The 19,032-nt window shown below is 40.5% G+C and overlaps 1 protein-coding gene across 7 annotated transcripts in view; it reads left to right on the top strand.

Annotated features, from left to right (window-relative positions):
- The window catches only part of cabin1 (calcineurin binding protein 1), an 86,426-nt gene that overhangs the window by 49,091 nt on the left and 18,303 nt on the right, over positions 1-19,032 (top strand). For all 7 annotated transcript variants that reach the window (XM_066690005.1, XM_066690007.1, XM_066690003.1 and 4 more), the window contains 3 exons: positions 12,649-12,812; positions 13,666-13,762; positions 13,967-14,662. In XM_066690005.1, the coding sequence (XP_066546102.1) occupies positions 12,649-12,812; positions 13,666-13,762; positions 13,967-14,662 (957 nt within the window). The remainder of the gene's footprint in view (positions 1-12,648; positions 12,813-13,665; positions 13,763-13,966; positions 14,663-19,032) is intronic.

Here is a 19,032-nt window from a genome sequence, read left to right as displayed (position 1 = left end):
TTAGGTAAAATTATGGAAAACAGTGTTCTGATACATTTCAGTTTAAGTCAATAATTTATATGATTCCATACGTTCAGTAAGTCTGTCTGCACGGACCCACAATTCCAACCAACAGCATTCATAAAAGTTGCTGTTCAGCTTTCAACCACGTTTGTGCTGATTTGTTCAAGATCTAGACAAGATTATGAGACTTGTAAGGAGCCGTCGGACTGTCATGAATTCTGAGAAGAACTGCTTGTGATGTTGCACTTGTGTGGTTTTCCCAATACCTTTTAATTGCATCAGGGCTTTCTCTGAAAAGTCAAGCCCAATCATCAGTTCTTTAAATCCCTGACAATGTTATGTGAAACAAGCAAGAAAATGGGACCCTTCAGCATTATCTGAAGGAAGTGAACTGAGGTGGGGGGGTTCTTTAAAGCTCTTTGCAGCTGAAAGCTGTCATTAACAAGATGGAGTGGTGCTTAACTCAGAATATTGTGTGTGTGTATATATAAATATAATATATATATTTTTTCAGATAATAGATAAGTATAGTTCCAAAAGAAAATTGTTCCTAGAATTCATAATTTTTTTCTGGGAAGTGCAGTCAAAGCATTTCTGGATTTGTAAGTAGTCATTTATTTAATATACGAATAATTGGGATAATAATTTATAATAATTAGCCGTTTCTCTCCAGTGCGTAGTCGTTTCAAAGTATGACATCATTAAACCAGGTACCATATGAACTCATCAGGGTTGAGCTATAGAATACTTGGATGGAGATCATGGATTGTACACAAGATATAAATTATGCCTGTGCCCTAGTACTTGTGAGTATTCATTCTGTTCAGGTGTGCTATAGACCGAGATATGAACTGTCTGCTGAACCCCAGTCTCACTGCAGGAGTGGGTGTTAGTCAGTATGTCAGAGATGCTCCTGCTGTTGTTACCTAAACATCATCTTGGTCACAGTGTAATCCAACTAGGATTAGAACATTTTAGCTCTATCCACACACTAGGCCCATCCTGCAAACACAGTCCGGAAACAAATACATGAACAAACACAGACGCATACTAGATCAGTCTTTGTGCAGGGGGGGTGGGGGGTGGGGAGTCACAAGCTGTGCCTTCAACACCCTTCGCAAGTTGTATCTAGGTCCTTAAAATAGGATCCTGAGCCGATTCATATTCCTATTTTGATTAAAAGAGTTTTTCATCTTGTACGATTTAAGCTCTCCATGTTGAACAGACTGTAGCACAACATTTTGGCTTCCAGGTCGTTCAACTGTTGTGTTACTGTGATATGAAGCTACATTACATACAGTATTACACTGCCTTTTTTGCAGAGTAGCTGATTTATTTATGTATTTCTATTTTCTTTTTTATTAAAGGCCATTGTTGCCCATGTGGAGACAGGGCTTCTCTACTTCCTCAATTTGACCTAGTGTTCTGCTAAATCTTATCACTCGTGGGAAAGATATTTGCACTGTAATTAGGAAGTTCAAGACTTTAAAAACAACAACAACAACAAAAAAGAAACAACATTGTCATGGTTATGCAAAGCTCAGCCATACTTGTAGTCTTTAAAAGTACCTGTATATATAAAATGGGACACCCCCTGAACGAATGTCTGGTTTTGCATGATTAAAGGCATGATATTTTTGTATAACTCTTGGCTGATTTTCCAGCCTGTTCCTGCCTTCCTGAAAAGATTAAATAAAAGTTCCCACTCTCCGACAGGTTACAAAACTTTTTTTCCCCCTACTGTTTTCCTCCTACGCCTCTTCATATTTTGAAACACTGAAAAGTTTTCACAGTGGGCAGAATAGATTTCAGTAGTGCAATAATGGAGGAAAAAACTGAGCTATATAGACTTCTCTCTGGACCCTCGACGAAAACTGAGTTGATCGCGTTCGAGTGTTTCAAAGCCCTTCAGCTGAATTAATGATCATACAGTAGAGTGCATCCACCTCTCGGATGAAGATACTGCAGCAGCTATGTTTCAACGGCACACACAGCCCAGTGTTGTACTGTGGGAAGAGCAAGAAAGGGGAAATGAGCAGGAAGCAGAATATATCCTACAAATAATTAGGCTAGGGATGAATTTAGGCAGGCCGGATATCGGTAATCTATATTTGATTTTTGCCGTGACACTTCGGTTGGGACCCTGCTTTTCTTTTCCTTTTTACATATGCGTAAACCATTCTATACGTGTCCTTGATGGCCATTATCAATGTATTGCTTTTAACGTTTGCCGTTTTGTTATAATACCTGTAGTGTTGACAACAGAACAACCTTGAGCTATAGTACTGCGAGAGAATCTTTGTTTCTCTGTCAGAAGGAAATCTTTACTATCAGACAAGGAAAGCCATTTACTGTGATGTATTGGTTATCAATAAGAAGACTGGAAAGTACTCTTCCAGTATTAACCTGGTGGGAATATTGTAGTCTTATTTTCATTATCAGGAAGAAAGATAAATATTCTGTCTGGAAGCCTCTGTTGTTTTATGCCATAGAAGTTATTATATTTAAGTTTGCCATAGTGGTTTGAATAACCTGTTTTCATTTGGGGGGGAAAATAAGTATTGTAAATCAGTGCATATGCAGAACTATATTTAGTGCAGTGAAATCCATGCATACAGCAGTTGTTTGCACCTCTGCAAACTGTACAGTATCTTACATTAAACTTGCTGAAAACAGCTGTGTATTAAGTGGGTGGAGTCTGACACGGAGAAAAGTAGTTGGTACGCGCATGGGAGGGGTGTTTGGGGCAAAAGTGTCATTTTTTATTGTCTTGTTCCTGGTGGTTACTAAGCTTTTGTTTATAACCTTGCGAATACTTTTGTCTGCTTTCACAATGGGTAAGCTGATGTCAGCAAATTTTTATTTTTTATTTTGCATTTTTTATTTTCTTTTATTTTTCTTACAACATAACAGGAAGCTGAAATAAGGTGTGTGTGTCAGCGAGCATGTTTGTGGTTACCAGGGCAGCCCAACAGAAAATGAAAAAGAAGAGCAGACAGGAAGGAAGTGGAGATTTTGCTACAGCCATGCAAAGTTTGTGGGTGTAGGTCTCTGTGCAGCCAGGCTTGTGTCTCTTGTGCAGGAATCGGTTATTTTCTTCTCTCCCACAGACTTGCACATGCACGCACACACAGACAAACATACACAAAGTCTCTCTCTCTCTCTCTCCCTCCTTCTCTCGCTGTTCACCAACCTGCCCCCCCCTCTCTCTCTCAGCCTGCTATAGAGGAGTCAGGTGGGTGAATTCTCCTGCTCCTCTGTTTGTGTATGTTTGTGTGGGAGTGTGCTGGTGGGCGGGAAGAATCTAGCTCTCCTTCGATTGGATGGCCGCAGCCTAGGGGCTGGTGTTTACGGTGTAAAAAAAAAGAAAAACACTCACACACACAGGAGGAAAAAAAAATAGCAGGCTAGGGTCAGGGGAGAGCGAAGAGAGTGCGTGGGTGTGCGATGGAAGGGTTTGAAAGGGAAAGAAGAGAAAGCCAGCCCGTCTGTCAGTGGCATGCTGTTTCCCTCAGCCCTGACGCCAACGCTATTTCTTCTGCTGCCGATTCCCCGTCCTCTGGCTGCTGCCACTGTGGCCACAGCTGCCGCTCTCTGCTGCTCTCGCACCGTGCTCTCGAACCCTAGGCAAGTGCCCGCACAGCTCTGCCGCAATTGATCTGGGAGTTTTGCTTTGGTGCTGGTATGGCCAGCAGGAGATTCTCTGAAAGGATAATACAAGCTTAAGTGAAGTTGCTTTCCTTTGTGATGGTGAGTTACGCTGTGCATTTCTGACTGTGATTCAATAGTTTTGTTTTTGCTGCCACTGCTGTTGTTGTTTTCTTGTTTGAAAGAGCGGTTATTTATTTTGTTCTATTAAGGTTGATTATAAAGACACTTTTTTATAGATTATTTAAATTATGTATTAATATGTGTTTGTATAATATTCACATACAGAGACCACTCCAAGTTCACAAATCAATGTTAAGTGGTCTCATAATTTTTTCCAGAGCTGTATATGATTATATATATATATATATATATATATATATATATTCTCTCTGAATGTATTGTGTTTTAAAGAAGCATTTACTTATTTTCCTTACAGTATTGAGCAAGCGATCAGCTGTCTTCACTAAGTGCCCTGCTCTTGTTTAGTGCACTGGTTTGCCATTCTGAGGTAATGATCCAGAAGCTATGCAGTAACAATAGTTGGAAAGTGATTAACTGAAACAGTACTTAGTTCCAGGGAGTTTTTTTATTTGTTGTTGTTGTTCTTGTCCATACAGATTGTCAAGCTTTTTTAGTGAGAGTTGTAGAGTTGCCAAACATTGAGAGAGCTAGAAAAGTACCAGGGTTTTTGAGAACTTGATGATTGACATTTCGGTTACTAAGTACTAAGGTGCTTTAAGAGGTCTAGCATTGGTCAATGTGAGAAATGTATGGTCTAAAATCAGTGCTTTTATGAGCAAAAGGGCACTTCCCTTTTCTAATTATCTGCATAAGGGAATGTCAGCCACCAGGCAATCTAGGAAATAAACATTTACAATAATTTGCAAGCAATCCCAATAATTTAGCAAGACCTTGAGAACATTGATGTATGGCACTTTTAAGGGAGTCTGGTACTAGCACAAAAGTACTCTGATTGCCTGACAGCAGCTTCAACACTAGTATATTTTGTCCATTAGCTTATTTGTCCTTGTTTGAAACCTTCTGGTAACCAAGTTTTTTTTTTTTGTCCAGTTGTATTTAATTTCAAAACAGTGTTTGCTGATAACATTTGGTTTACTTATTTATTTTAATGTTAAATTAGTTTCCTTGTCAATTTGGTTGGTTTTGATTTTTACAAATTTTATATGTAATATATGTTCAGTCATTTATAATGCAGGCTTTCAGCTTTACTGTACATTTGGATTATTAAAATCTGACTATAAAGAGCTTAACGGCTGTAAATTATCCAGCCCAGGCATGAAAATAACTGTACTGCCTGGGTTTGTGTCCTTTTTGAGGGGAGTTACTTTGAAATGGGAATATCTCAGATCATCATACGTAGTATTTTCCATGTCCGTTTAGTGTTTGAGAAGTTTATGGTCTATGGATAGTGACTGGTGCTTTTTTTTTCCCCCTTCCTCTTGGCATGCATCTCATTAAGATTTTATGTTTCCAGTTATGGAGTATGTTGACTTCCAGTTCTCTTCATAGCCAATCTAGATATCGTCCAATTTCCCTTGAATCTTTTCCTGCTTTCCTATTTTAAATCTGAATATTTCATACTGTAAATGAAGCCGAGTACTGTGTTCATGCAGCTTACTCCACTGCACAGTTTGATGCAGAACTGAATCTCGATATGAGGTTCAAATTGTTGTGCCCGATTGTCGATTCCCCCCCAACACACACATTTTATTTTAATTTGAGCAAGAAACAATTTAATGAATAATGTAGCTACCAGTAGGAAGGAAGGTGTATGTTATGTTTATTCGTTTTTCTCTGTTCATTGGCTTAGCATAGTGGTCACAGTCTTGCACAGAGAAAAGCTTTGCCATTCCAACTAAGCATTGCATTCCATAACTTGGCTATGAAAGACAGATTTTGTTTTGTTTTTCATGTATTTTTCCCTCCCTATTTTTGAAAGCAAGTCCCTGTGATTACACAATAGGAAATCCTACCCTGTGACTGTGAGCTCATGAGCACGAAAAGGCTGCTTTCTGTAACGCAGTGACAGAGCGTTTGCAGGCCCCCCGGGACCGTCCCTGTGAGTGTCCGCTGTCTCCCTGAATCTCAGTCACGTTTCTAATTAGCTGTGGTTATGGCGAGGGATTCCCTCTCTGGTGCTGGCCGCCTGGCTGGGGCGCCCACTGCCTCCTGCCTCTCATGGATGTTTTATTCATACCCAGGAGCCAGCCGAGAGGACCTCTCTCTCTGCTGAAGCGTGATCAGAAGATAAATTATTTTAAGTCTGCCTGAATTATTAATTTAACAGTTGTTTGCTGTGTGTTTAATGCCTTATTAAACTGTAGATTGCTTCTGATTCTGTGGGCTGATGTGTAACTCTTGCCCAACATCCAAGCCAAGCGAGAGATGTCAGTTTTGTTTAGATGTATCTATCATTTCTGAAAGACACGAGTTGGTTATTCAGGAAAGCCTTTTTTTTCTGCGTTCTATTGGGTTGCCAATTGTCACATTTTAAATCTCAGCTGAAGATAGATCCATAGACTCCTCAATCAGATATCCCAGAAGTGGTATTCAAATTATACAATATGGATGATTTTTTTTCCTCCCTCTCCCCAGGAGAGACTTTCTGTCTTTCATTCTCACAGTTCTTCCTTGTTTATCCCTGCTGGAGTAAAACAACAACAACATTGAACCACGTTACATTTCCTGAAAAGGTTTTTGAAGTATTTCAGAGAAACTAATTCTGATTTAATTGTTCTGCAAGGAGGATCTATTTTTGCTGGAACCTGCTGGGAAAGATCTGCATATGTTTATGAATAGCTGTCACTTATAGGAGACCATACATTTTTGTCCATTAATAAACCAGATCAAATGCTATATTGTTTATTAATGGATTTGTTGTAGGCCCTTTTAAGTCTCTTTTTTTTTATTGTGTGGGTTTCAAGTATGGCAGTTTCAAGTATCACTGTTTGTAAGTAGTAGGCCTGAGGAGTATATGTAAATTATTATAATAAGAGGTACAGATACATAATATGAAATATCCTGGAAAACACAATTCTGGGATTATCTGCTTTACTATGCCATGGTCTATAACTCAAAATAGTATCAAAATAAAAAATTTACCTTTGCTCTTCAGAAACCCCAGAAACAGTTTGGGAATCTTCACTGGCACAGGAGACGTAGGCTGTGTTCCTGAACATTGTGTCTTAGCTTGGCTTCCAATTTATCTGTGAACATTAATGTGATAATGAAATGCAAGTATATTGTTTAGTTGTGGGTTCAGTGTTTTTTTTAACCAGATCTTGAGGTCATATCTCATACTTAATGCATCACATTAATAATTCTTCCAGTGTGTTAAAAGATACATATTTAATTGACAGTGTGTGGCAGTGTCGGCAGTTTGCCGTTTATAAATGCGGCCTTCCAGTATTGTTATAGTATCATCTGACACACTGTGGTCTGATCCACAGGTCTCTGCTGCCAAACCAAAGATCTCAGTCAAACTCAACTGCATGGGTGCCTGGGGAAATATCTCTTCAGGCTCATCTTGTTGTGGAAGAAAGAAACTGAAGCATCGCGTTGAATCAGATCTTAGTGTGATCGTCTGATAAACCTAATGCATCAGAAGTGCTAATATTTTAGCCCTGTTGGAGGATTGGTAAGCCATGTTAAGACAGACCTCAAGAGCAGACTAGACTTTGAGGCTGTAATCCCATGATATGTGAGGGAAATATCCTTTATTGTCATGAAGAGTTAAATGGTATTCAGGAGCTTTTTCCAAGGTAATCCTGGACAACTACGACAACAGAAAGAATAACGGGAGGTCAGGAAGGTTAAAACCAGTTAACTCCACTGCCTTTGTGGGAAAAGTGGTTTGTATCTTGGGAGACATTAATCTTAGGGAGATGAAGGGAAAGTTAACTGAGGAATTGTTCTGTTCTTAAGTCCCTAATAATTAAACTAGGAAGTAATCCTACAGTCAGATTTTTTCTTCTTCTTCCTATTATTATTATTATTATTATTATTATTATTAATAATAATAATATTTGGTTACACGTACTTTTTCACCCATAAGAAATGTTGATAAGATTTATTTCCCAATTTTCAAATAAAAACAATAAAAAAAAAAAAAAAAAAATCATATCTAGTAAAGTCCTGTAAATCTGCTTATGCCCTGTGGAACAACATAATCTGTGTAAAACCATTACTACTGTTCCCCAAAGAGCCAGCTAGAATCCGTGGAATCAGGGTTGAAGAGGACTCTTTATCCATTAGGTTTTCATTTGAAGAAGTGAATACAAGCCGTCTCCCCAGCCCCCCACTCTGTTTATAGCTTTCCATAATCTGTCTCTGGTGGAAGGTTAAAGTCCAGGATTTGGTATTTTAATTTGTTTTAGTTTTTTTAATATATATATATATACACTCACCTAAAGGATTATTAGGAACACCTGTTCAATTTCTCATTAATGCAATTATCTAACCAACCAATCACATGGCAGTTGCTTCAATGCATTTAGGGGTGTGGTCCTGGTCAAGACAATCTCCTGAACTCCAAACTGAATGTCTGAATGGGAAAGAAAGGTGATTTAAGCAATTTTGAGCGTGGCATGGTTGTTGGTGCCAGACGGGCCGGTCTGAGTATTTCACAATCTGCTCAGTTACTGGGATTTTCACGCACAACCATTTCTAGGGTTTACAAAGAATGGTGTGAAAAGGGAAAAACATCCAGTATGCAGCAGTCCTGTGGGCGAAAATGCCTTGTTGATGCTAGAGGTCAGAGGACAATGGGCCGACTGATTCAAGCTGATAGAAGAGCAACTTTGACTGAAATAACCACTCGTTACAACCGAGGTATGCAGCAAAGCATTTGTGAAGCCACAACACGTACAACCTTGAGGCGGATGGGCTACAACAGCAGTAGACCCCACCGGGTACCACTCATCTCCACTACAAATAGGAAAAAGAGGCTACAATTTGCACAAGCTCACCAAAATTGGACAGTTGAAGACTGGAAAAATGTTGCCTGGTCTGATGAGTCTCGATTTCTGTTGAGACATTCAGATGGTAGAGTCAGAATTTGGCGTAAACAGAATGAGAACATGGATCCATCATGCCTTGTTACCACTGTGCAGGCTGGTGGTGGTGGTGTAATGGTGTGGGGGATGTTTTCTTGGCACACTTTAGGCCCCTTAGTGCCAATTGGGCATCGTTTAAATGCCACGGCCTACCTGAACATTGTTTCTGACCATGTCCATCCCTTTATGACCACCATGTACCCATCCTCTGATGGCTACTTCCAGCAGGATAATGCACCATGTCACAAAGGTCGAATCATTTCAAATTGGTTTCTTGAACATGACAATGAGTTCACTGTACTAAACTGGCCCCCACAGTCACCAGATCTCAACCCAATAGAGCATCTTTGGGATGTGGTGGAACGGGAGCTTCGTGCCCTGGATGTGCATCCCACAAATCTCCATCAACTGCAAGATGCTATCCTATCAATATGGGCCAACATTTCTAAAGAATGCTTTCAGCACCTTGTTGAATCAATGCCACGTAGAATTAAGGCAGTTCTGAAGGCGAAAGGGGGTCAAACACAGTATTAGTATGGTGTTCCTAATAATCCTTTAAGTGAGTGTAGACCTGGCAGTAATTGTGTGTTATAAGTAACAGCTTTTTAATGTGTCTGCCCTTCTGTTTATTCATGGATTTTATAGATTGGTGTTTCCTCCCCCACTCTCTTCCACAAATCTCTTATGGTTTTAGCCCTAAATCTTTTTTTTTTTTTTTTTTTTTTAATAAATACACTACTGTCTGAAACCGGTTGTATTTCATGTTCTGTAACGAGATATGTGTTCAATCTTGAGCTTGGAGTTAGATGGGTTTTCTGATAGTGAACCTTAGGCTTTGGGGTTGGCCGTTACTGTCTTCCAGTTGATTGTATCTGCAATAATAACATTTAATGTATTTAAATAATTTAATACTTGAACCTACACATTACTTTTTTTCATTTTTACTCTGGAAATTAATGAATGGCATTTTTTGTTTTTCTTCACCATAGTTCTACTTGACCTTTGGTGTAAGTGTCTGAATGAGTTTACAAGACCAAGCTACCACATGCTGCTGTGATTGTATTTTCTCTATTTAGTGCTTGGTGTTTGGTGTTTCGTCATGGTTTATTATATGCCTTTGATCACATCTCGTCTTAGTGCCAGGTTAGCAACAAGTTCTTGGGCTGGTGGGTGTGAGGGCCACACACCTTGCTTGAGTACCTTCTTGCCTTGTGTCCATCATTTTAATTGCTCTACTGCTGCACTTCCATAATAGTTCCTGGAGTTGTGCTCTTCGAGTTTAAAGCAAGTTCTGTATATTAGAGTTCATATTATCTGCCTTTCAGACTTGGCTTTGTCCCTCTCAATCTTCCATTCTCATCACAGTAGACCTAGAGACCCTGAACACCCCCATTTTCAAGTACTCCTTAAATAATAATAAATATATCCATAAAAGTAATCACTTGAATTGGTCTGAGGCTTAGACCATTCCTGCTTTTAATTGTTTCCTGATGTCAGCGTGCTGACAATGGCAGCGCTGGGGGAACATTGTGACTACAGCAATAGGAAACAGCTGTGCACATGCGAGACAAAAATAAACACTCAAAGCTGTTCAAATTAGCCAGCCGTCCATTTCCCTTCTACCACAAATACATCTGCAGAAAGGGGCAGGGATAGACCTGCCTCTCAACATGCTATAAAAACAGTGTTGCTCCGACACATTTTGTGGTTTCTCTGGACCTCAAGGAATGTGAACACACGTGGGGGAATTTCGCCTGCTTTCGAGTCGCATTCACATTTGAGTGCATTCTTGCACTTGTCTGTGAAAGAGCTTCAACATTGTGGATTGGTGATTTATTCACTAACACAGCTGCCCTATTTATTGTACTAATAAATGATCATATTCTTTGTGCTTTAGGATAATTTACAAACGATATAGACTAGCACTGCAGTAGCAAGTGTTTTGTCCTGTCCCCTCCCATCTCCATCCCAGTCCCCCTAGCAGAAGCTGGAGTTATTTGGTAGCACACTGGTTGTTTAGGAAAATGATCTGAACAGAATCTGTGTGAGCTCATAGCTGGGCTGTTCAAGCTTTCCTAGCCGCGCTGGCATTTGGCACAGAAACTCCTATTTCCATTCCTGTGCTTGGACACACTTTCTCAAAGGACAACGAAGCCAAGGAAACTTTCCTGCTTTTGAATGGTGTGATATCATTCCTACATGTAAATTGTAAACTGGCTCCCAAAGGGAACAGTTGGCAGAGCAAGATGCCAAGGTTGGCTTTCAAGCCGAGTGCCAGCAGCAGCATCTCCGGTAAGACCGTCTTGTCGCAGGCTTCAGTCAACACATGGCCTTCAGAAATGGACACGCACTGCACAGCATATGTGGATGCAGTGCCATGCTGTCTTGCTTCATCTTTAACCCTCATCTTCCTCCCTTCCCCATCAAAGGCATCATAAAATGGTTAACACAGTATTGCATCATTACAGCAGCATTCTCTTGGTTACAGCTTGCAAACCACAGACATTGAATCTTTGTCTTTTCCATACAATTCTCTCAAGCTCAAACTCCATTCATAGCATGTAGACCCCTTGTGTTGCTATTTGAGTTCTGAAAACATCTCATTTAAATGAGACTTGAACAAGCTTTGAGAGCTCAGTCCAGTTTCAACAGTCTTGCTAGTTAAGATCAGTAGGGAGCCTGTAATACTCACTGATGCGATACACCTTAATGTGATTCTGGGTGGAAATTGCTGTGGAAGCTCATGCCAAGCCAGATAAGGAAATTAAAATAATTTAAAATACCAGTAGTAACGAGCCTCTGAATATCCCTTGTGTGCTTTCTCCTAAGTAAAAGGCACTTCCCTCTCATATTAAAAACAACTGGAGATGTGATATACTGTGTGTGTGTGTGTGTGTGTGTGTGTGTCTTGCAGTTTAACAGAAAGACGCAGGGAAGAACATGCATCAACAGGACTGGCAGTTTTTGGCCTGACTATGTTTAGAGTACTGATTCAGGATCCCTCAAGAAATAAAAACCTTGATGAAATTCTTAGCTTAAAAAAAACATAATTTGAAAACTCAGCAGGCAGCATTTGCCGAATGGCCAGCTCTCACATGTAACTTTCCTGATGTCTTCATATGTTTAAATCTATTATAATGATTCTCTTCCGGTCCCGAGTGTAGTAAACCAGTCACCATAACACAACACGCTGTTAATCTGTGATTCCCTGATAAACTCCCTTTCCCTCCGCCCTGAGGGAGTTTGCTCTCAGATGGAGCCAGTGGTGTGTGGCTGAGTGTGTGCTGTTTTTCTATGCCAGTTGAAGCCGGTGTGCTGTGGATTAGTGCCTCTTTTCCTACTGCTTTCATTGTGGAGGCTGTCAGGCTTGACATTTCCCTGGCACTTCCTGTGTGCTGTGTACCCTGGTCTTCACCACTCCAGCAGGCCTGTCTTGCCATCTTGCCATCAGCTTCTTGGTGTCTTCCCACAGCATTAAAATATTTAAACTGATGTTAATGCTCTAGTTCATATTTTGAAATCTGAATTGCAGGAACATTTACATGCAGGTCGGTTTCTGGCTTAACTATCTGATCAGTAGTCTGTACTCGATCGATTCTGATTCTATAGGGTGCTCTTAAAAAAAAAAAAAAAAAAAGTCCCTTCCCCTTCCGTTGCCTTATAGAACTAGAGGTCTTAATGTAATCTCTCAAAGCAAATCTGCAATGAAAATACCACCATAGCTCTCTTGGCTATTGCAAGGGTCAGTGGAAAATCAGTGATGTGTAACATTTTTCAAATCTTAAATTTAATCTGGTGGTAAATCAGACTCTGGCCAACTACAAAGTAGTTTTAGGGAATGTCTGTTTAACTTAATTGGTGTATTCTTCAACTTTATAATGTTTTTTCTTTTCTTTTTCTTTTCTTTGTGTTGCTTTAGGGAATCTGGCGAATTCCAGTGGATGAAATCGATCGCCCAGGCAGTTTTGCATCTCATATGAACCGCTCCATTGTTCTCTTACTGGAGGTGCTGTCTCAGCTCAAGGATCACGATACTCTGCTGAAAGTCTCTTTCATGCTCCAGAGGACTCCGGACCAGGGAAAGTGAGTCTGTCTCAAACTCTGTCAGGCAAAGCGAGGGACCTGCATCAGCACAGTGGTTGGAGATATAATTATTACTATTGCTGTTATTATGGTTTCTGCATTTAGCTGCTGTCTGTAACCAAGGCAGCCTGCATTCAGAAACTTATTTTGTTCATAAAAATACACTGCAAGCTACAGCAGCTAAAGTAAAGGAGGTGAAGGGTCACGATACACTAGGCTTAAACAAGTAGCATATAATCGAATTATGAGTTCAATAAAGGGGTTTGTTTTGATCTGATATCCCATAGGATTGTTCTGGTGATGATAACAGAAAAGCAGAGCAATCAAAGTATCTATGGGTGCCATCTAGATGTGTCCAAAAAAACTTAAAATTAAAATGTCTTTTAATGGAATGGATCTTTACGGGAGGAAAGGATCATATATTTATAATCTGCACATTAATTCAACATTTTTAATTAGATTTTATTTAAATATCTAATGAGTTAGAAGCCAGGCTCCAGCAAGAGTCACACCATCTGTATCATTTTGTTCCTGTATGTGTGTATTGTTTTGATGTTCACTATTAATATTAATGCACTCACTTACTGGCAGTCTAGAATCAGCTGAACACGAGGGGGAAAACAGCAAATCAATACATCTGCTTTCTTCTCGCATGACTCTTAACAAGTGAGCAGAGCAGCATAATGACTAACCTTACAGGATGTGTACTCTGTGGTGGCTCTATGGATTCAACACATCACCTTAATAATCCAATCTCGATTTACTGGAATGTTTGCGGCTGGTGGGAGGTGATTAATCAAGTCTTCTGAAGTGTTGGCCACCCTGACTGAATCCCTGTTCTCTCTCCTTGTAGGAAATATTTGCGGGATGTGGATCGTCAAGTTCTCGCCAAGAAAGCCTTTTTCCTTACTGTGAATGTTCTGGAGGACACTCTGAACAAACTCACTGGGGTAAAAAACACTCGTATCAAACACCACACTTTAACACGTGAGGTACAGGTCATCACCACAGAGAGATGGCATTACTGTAGCTGCATCTCCACGATTGTAGTTTTTATTTCTTGTCATATTCTGCATCTCTCTCTGTAATATATATATTTGGAAATTAAAACTGGATCTTTAAAGCTAACACCTTTGACCTGTGTGTCTTGCAAGGTGTCAGAACAGCCACCTTCCAAAGTGTCCGCACCTTTGATGGGGGAGATGACGACGGACGTTTCCAAGAAGCCCAGTGCGGAGGACAGCAAGCGGGGGCTGCCCAAGAAGCCGGGGCTGACGGAGGGAGCCAGCCCACAGAGCTCCGACAGTGGGCCCCGAGAGCTCCCCCAGGGGCCGTCTGCGCAGGGCATGGACACCGCAGAGCAGCAGGGGGACAAACCGGAGAGGAGGGAGGTGTCAGGGGGAGAGGCGGCCAGACCCGGGGCTGACGAACCTATGGAGCTGGACGCCGGGCAGTGGGGTAGCGCTGGCAGGATGGACCCTGCCTCGAAATCCCTGGAAACGGACTTTCCAAAAGCCACCCAGGATCCGGAGCGGAAAGCCCCCGAGAGCAGCAGCAGGGACCCCGAGCTGTCCCTGGAGGAGCTCAGCATCAGCTCCAAGCAGCAACTGCTACAGCTACAGCAACTACAACAGGCCTCCGCGGCCAAGGGACAGGTGTCCGCTAGTGGGACAGAGGCTGGCATTGTGCGCAGACACAGCAGGAAAAGGAAATTGCTCGAGGATGCCGAGTCTGGGAAAACACTTCTGTTGGACGCTTACCGAGTCTGGCAGCAGGGGCAAAAAATCATGACTTACGACCTGGGCCGGATCGAGAAGATCATGTCAGAGACATACATGTTAATTAAACAGGTAATTTTCTTATTTATCATTTGAAGGTTGAAAGTCTTGGCTAACAATCTGGTATTGGCAGATTTTATCTTTGTGTAATAGTTTTTTTTTTTTTTTTTTATTCAGTCAAGACATTCTAGTTTATTATACTACCATAGAAGAATTTTCCCACAATGCTTTGTTATGGAAAGAAGTTTCAATATCAGATACATGATTTTTTTCCATGCTGTGAACATGATTGAGATGATGTCTTGACTGTAGTGAACTTGTAGGTGTTCCTGATTGCGCTTCTTTTATTCATTGATGGTATGTGAAACCCCGGCTCATAGTAGGCCTGTGCTGTTGTAGAAAGACAAAGTGGGGAAACCCCAGCCAAATTACTTCACTCGTTTATCAGCCCATACTCATTATTGCTGTTGAGCCTTATTTTATTACCCCATTTTAGTGTATGGTTTTGGAACAGATATATCACTGATTGATTACTTGATATATTATTTAACTAATATATTTGTGTATTGTGACCTTAAGATGAACATGATTTTTCTTTTCTTCTTCTAAGGGGAAACCCCAGAAACCTTCAGTTCTATAATCTGTTTCCTCAACCTTTTTGTTTTTTAAATAGTAAATCTGCATTGCCGCCCCACTTAAAAACAGGAAGTCTATATCAATATACTGAATTTGGACCCTTAATAAAGGTCACGGGATCTCTCACTCATTTTCTTAAGTTTATTTTAAGACGGGAATAACACTGAGGCATGTTTTAGACATTTGAACAAATCATATTAAATAACACCAAGTGGAACATGAACAGCAGAGCTGACGATGAAGGGACTTATCCAGCTGAACTGGTTGCAACCTAATTGTATTAGTCCCAGGGAAACATAATGCACCAATCCTTAAACCTTTATTTTTACCATGTCTGTATTTGCTATTAATGTGTGCAGTACAGTGATCAATGGTTGAGGAGGTAATATTTGGGATTATGTAACGGCACATGGCATGGTCAATACCACACAGAGCATCTGCAGTGTGAGAGAGCGGCTGCCGATCTGAGCAGGGCTTTCGTTTGTCCTGCCACATTCAGCCAGTCCTTTTTGATCTGGCAATTGACAAAACCATCTCATTAAACCCTAGGTGGCCAATTTATTTAATTACCATTTTCCTCTGCTGTTTGGAAATGAAAGTGAAAAGTGCGTGTGTGGAGGGGCGGGTCAGAAATAGGTTAGTTATGCTGTTCACTGTAGCACACTGTTTACTGAAACTCTTCTGGTTAAAAAAAATACTAAAATACAATTTTAATTTATTAGTGTATCCCATAGAAGCATTCACAACATGTTCAAATATATTGGAAGACCAGTATTTTCAATTTAAACCAAAAAATTATACCCCTATGCTTTAGTAGTTTGCAATAATATATATATATATATATATATATATATATATATATATATATATATATATATATATATATATATATATATAAACGTTTTATTTTTATTTTCCAAGTTTACCTTCTTCCATCAATGCATATTGCTGTTAACAGTGTTTTTCAGCATATCTCGATCATTGTTCTAAAGATTTTTATCACTTAATCCATTGTGACAGGGGAGCCGCGGTGTCACCTTTCAGTGTGTGTGATTTGTGATGGGTGTTCCCTGTGTGCAGCATTACTCTGCACAGCACTGTAGTGCACATCGCATGTCCTGACAAGTATATGACAGAACAGAGACAGAAATGATTGTGATAGTCTGGAACTAGGCAGGTTTTCTGGTTTCTAGTTTACTGCTTTTGGATAAGATGTTTATGTATTTTTTTTTCTGTGTGTGTGTGTGTTATTTTGGCAGCATGTTACAATTATGTTCTAGATTCTGGGAAGAGGAGCTGCCTGGTAGATGAGGCTGAACACATTTTTATTTTGTATTTATTCTTTTAAACAGTGTTTGATCATCATAGTCAGAGAAAGCATTAAAACAGTAGAGTTGCTTTGGAGTGAAGCCAGAATCAGCTGATCTATGCTACATGGGGAGTGGGGGGGGGCAGGAGGCATGCCTGCTTGTTTACAGAGATAAACAAATGGCAGTCCTGGAGAGAAAGGGTGCCCTGTTTGCCCGGGAACTGGATGGCAGGCTGCTGCAGCTCGACTCAGAAGTCCTGTGCTTATCAGCCTCTCCCAGCTCTCAGGTCAGCTGAGAAATGTAGGAGACATGCAGATCTGAAGTGGCAGTGACAGCTCTGAGTGATGTGCATCGAGCTGCAGCCTCCAGCACAGGGCCTCCACAGCTTCCGGGCACTGATGACCTCATTGCAATCCTCTGGACTGAAAACTGCACAACTGTGCACAGGGAGTCCTCGTGTCAGAGTAGCATTGCGTTACGTTCATTATTTCCACAACAGTTAGTCTCCCCTTATTCTTTGTGCTTATCAAATTGCATCAAAAATTCACATTTTAACTCAAACATGTCCTCTGAAACCTTGAAGTACCCAGACAGTGTGGCCTTCCTCTCAGGACAGTCCATGTCTGTAGATGTGTACTTACTCTCTGCAGATCATTAAGAATTGTTGTACCATATTGCAAAGGTGTAGCAAACATAATAAGTTGAACATCACTGCAGTGCTCCAGACTGTTCCCTTAGAGAGTAGTGCTCTGGGTCCTGGTGCTGTGACTGTGAGCGGATTAATGCACTGTGGGGATATGCCACAGGGTGTTGCTTTGGTGTGTCTGCAGTGTGAGTACCTTTAGAAACGCAGCGGGAGAAGGCAGCTGGAGGGGAGACTGTTTCATTGTGCCTAGAGGGATTTATATATTCCTGCACATTTCCAGGTTGTGTATTCTGTTCTTGAGCTCCTGTCTGTGCAGTGACTGGGAATCGGTTTGATATTTATTTGTGTGATGCCTTTGTCCAAGGTGCCTCCTAGTCAACAAGGAAATGCAAAGTTACACCATGCTAAAGTTAAATATTGTAGGATCAAACAAACAAACAAACAGAATGCTACAGAGATGCAAAATACACCAGTGAAATCTCATACAATCATCTGTTAAATGTAAGATTTTGCTATGGTCTCTAATGCAGTGTTTTGTTGACCTTAGAGCACTTCTAATGAATGTGGAACATTTGGGAGAAATATTAAAAACTATTAGAAAAATAAAATCCTTCTTAGGGATTAAATATTTTTGGTCAAGGTTATCATAGAGGGATAACATTTTGCTCTGGCTCCTTAAAAGTGGATTGTTTCACAGATCTAAAATGTTTGGGTTTGGGTTGGCAAGTGCACTGGGAAGAGCAGAGGCAGCCCAGAGTTTGAAAAACAGGATAGGTCCCAAAAGTGTGTCTGGTAGGGGGAGAGCAAGTGTGAACTCCACCTAAAACATAGAGTGCTAATTTAATTGGCAGGTGGCTGAGCGCGTCTATAAGAGGTAGACTGTATGATTAGACTACCCATAGCCAACTACTCGTCGTTTCCTGCCAGTGTGAGAAGCTCTTGATCACCACGGGTTTATGCGTTACTTTTTTCAGCGGATTGAAGTCATAATCAAAACTATTTTCCCTTGCAACTCCTCTTGTCCTTAGAAACCATTAATAGCGTTCTGGGAAGAATTGCTAACTTTTCTCTTTACGAAGGTTGCGTGTCAAGTTAATTGTAAAAGCGAGCACCACAGCTCATGAAATTCTGTTTAATTGTTTATCTATGTATGAAAGGTATTTGATGTGGCTTGTCCCTGCTGCATGGGTTGAAAACCACTGTAACCCACACAAGCAGGGAAACTGCAACCCAGGAGGAAAACAAAGTGAATCACGACAGTGGTGGCTGGACACACAAATAGTTTTTCTTTGAACTCCTCTTTGTGCAAGGAAACCATTTTCTTGTGATAAGTAACTTATTTTCTCTAGCGAGTTTCAAATACTATTGAAACAGCATTTTTCTCCTGTTATTATGCACATCATCTTCTGAGCAGATTTCTTTAATTGTGGGCTTCTCTGTAGAGGTGCATTAATCACCATGTTCAGTGGTGTAGTAGATCTAGATGTGTCTGGTGCACGATAACTCAAGACGTAGATTGCAGAGCGTTCGAAAATCTGCGTTTCAATAAAAACTCAAGTTTTTACAACCTCCTGTCAGTGTTTTCCTATTTATTGATTGATTGATTGATTGATTGATTGATTGATTGAGACTTTGTGCCTAAGGGATTACAGAGTTCCAATATGCACATCTGGTGTTCCCGAAATGAAAAATCTTTTACATGCTGTTATGTTCCTGTATGTCATTGTGGGTTCATTTTTATTTTTTTATCAGGTGTCGGAGTTGCCGCAGTAAGCTGCTCTCTCTTGGTTACTAGTCAAATTAACAAGGTGCTGCATTGGAATACAGCATAATTCAGTCCTGTCATAGAG

The sequence above is a fragment of the Amia ocellicauda genome, chromosome 17, assembly GCF_036373705.1.
Source record: "Amia ocellicauda isolate fAmiCal2 chromosome 17, fAmiCal2.hap1, whole genome shotgun sequence".
NCBI classification, from domain to species: domain Eukaryota; kingdom Metazoa; phylum Chordata; class Actinopteri; order Amiiformes; family Amiidae; genus Amia; species Amia ocellicauda.
This window is presented reverse-complemented; position numbering and strand designations above follow the sequence as displayed.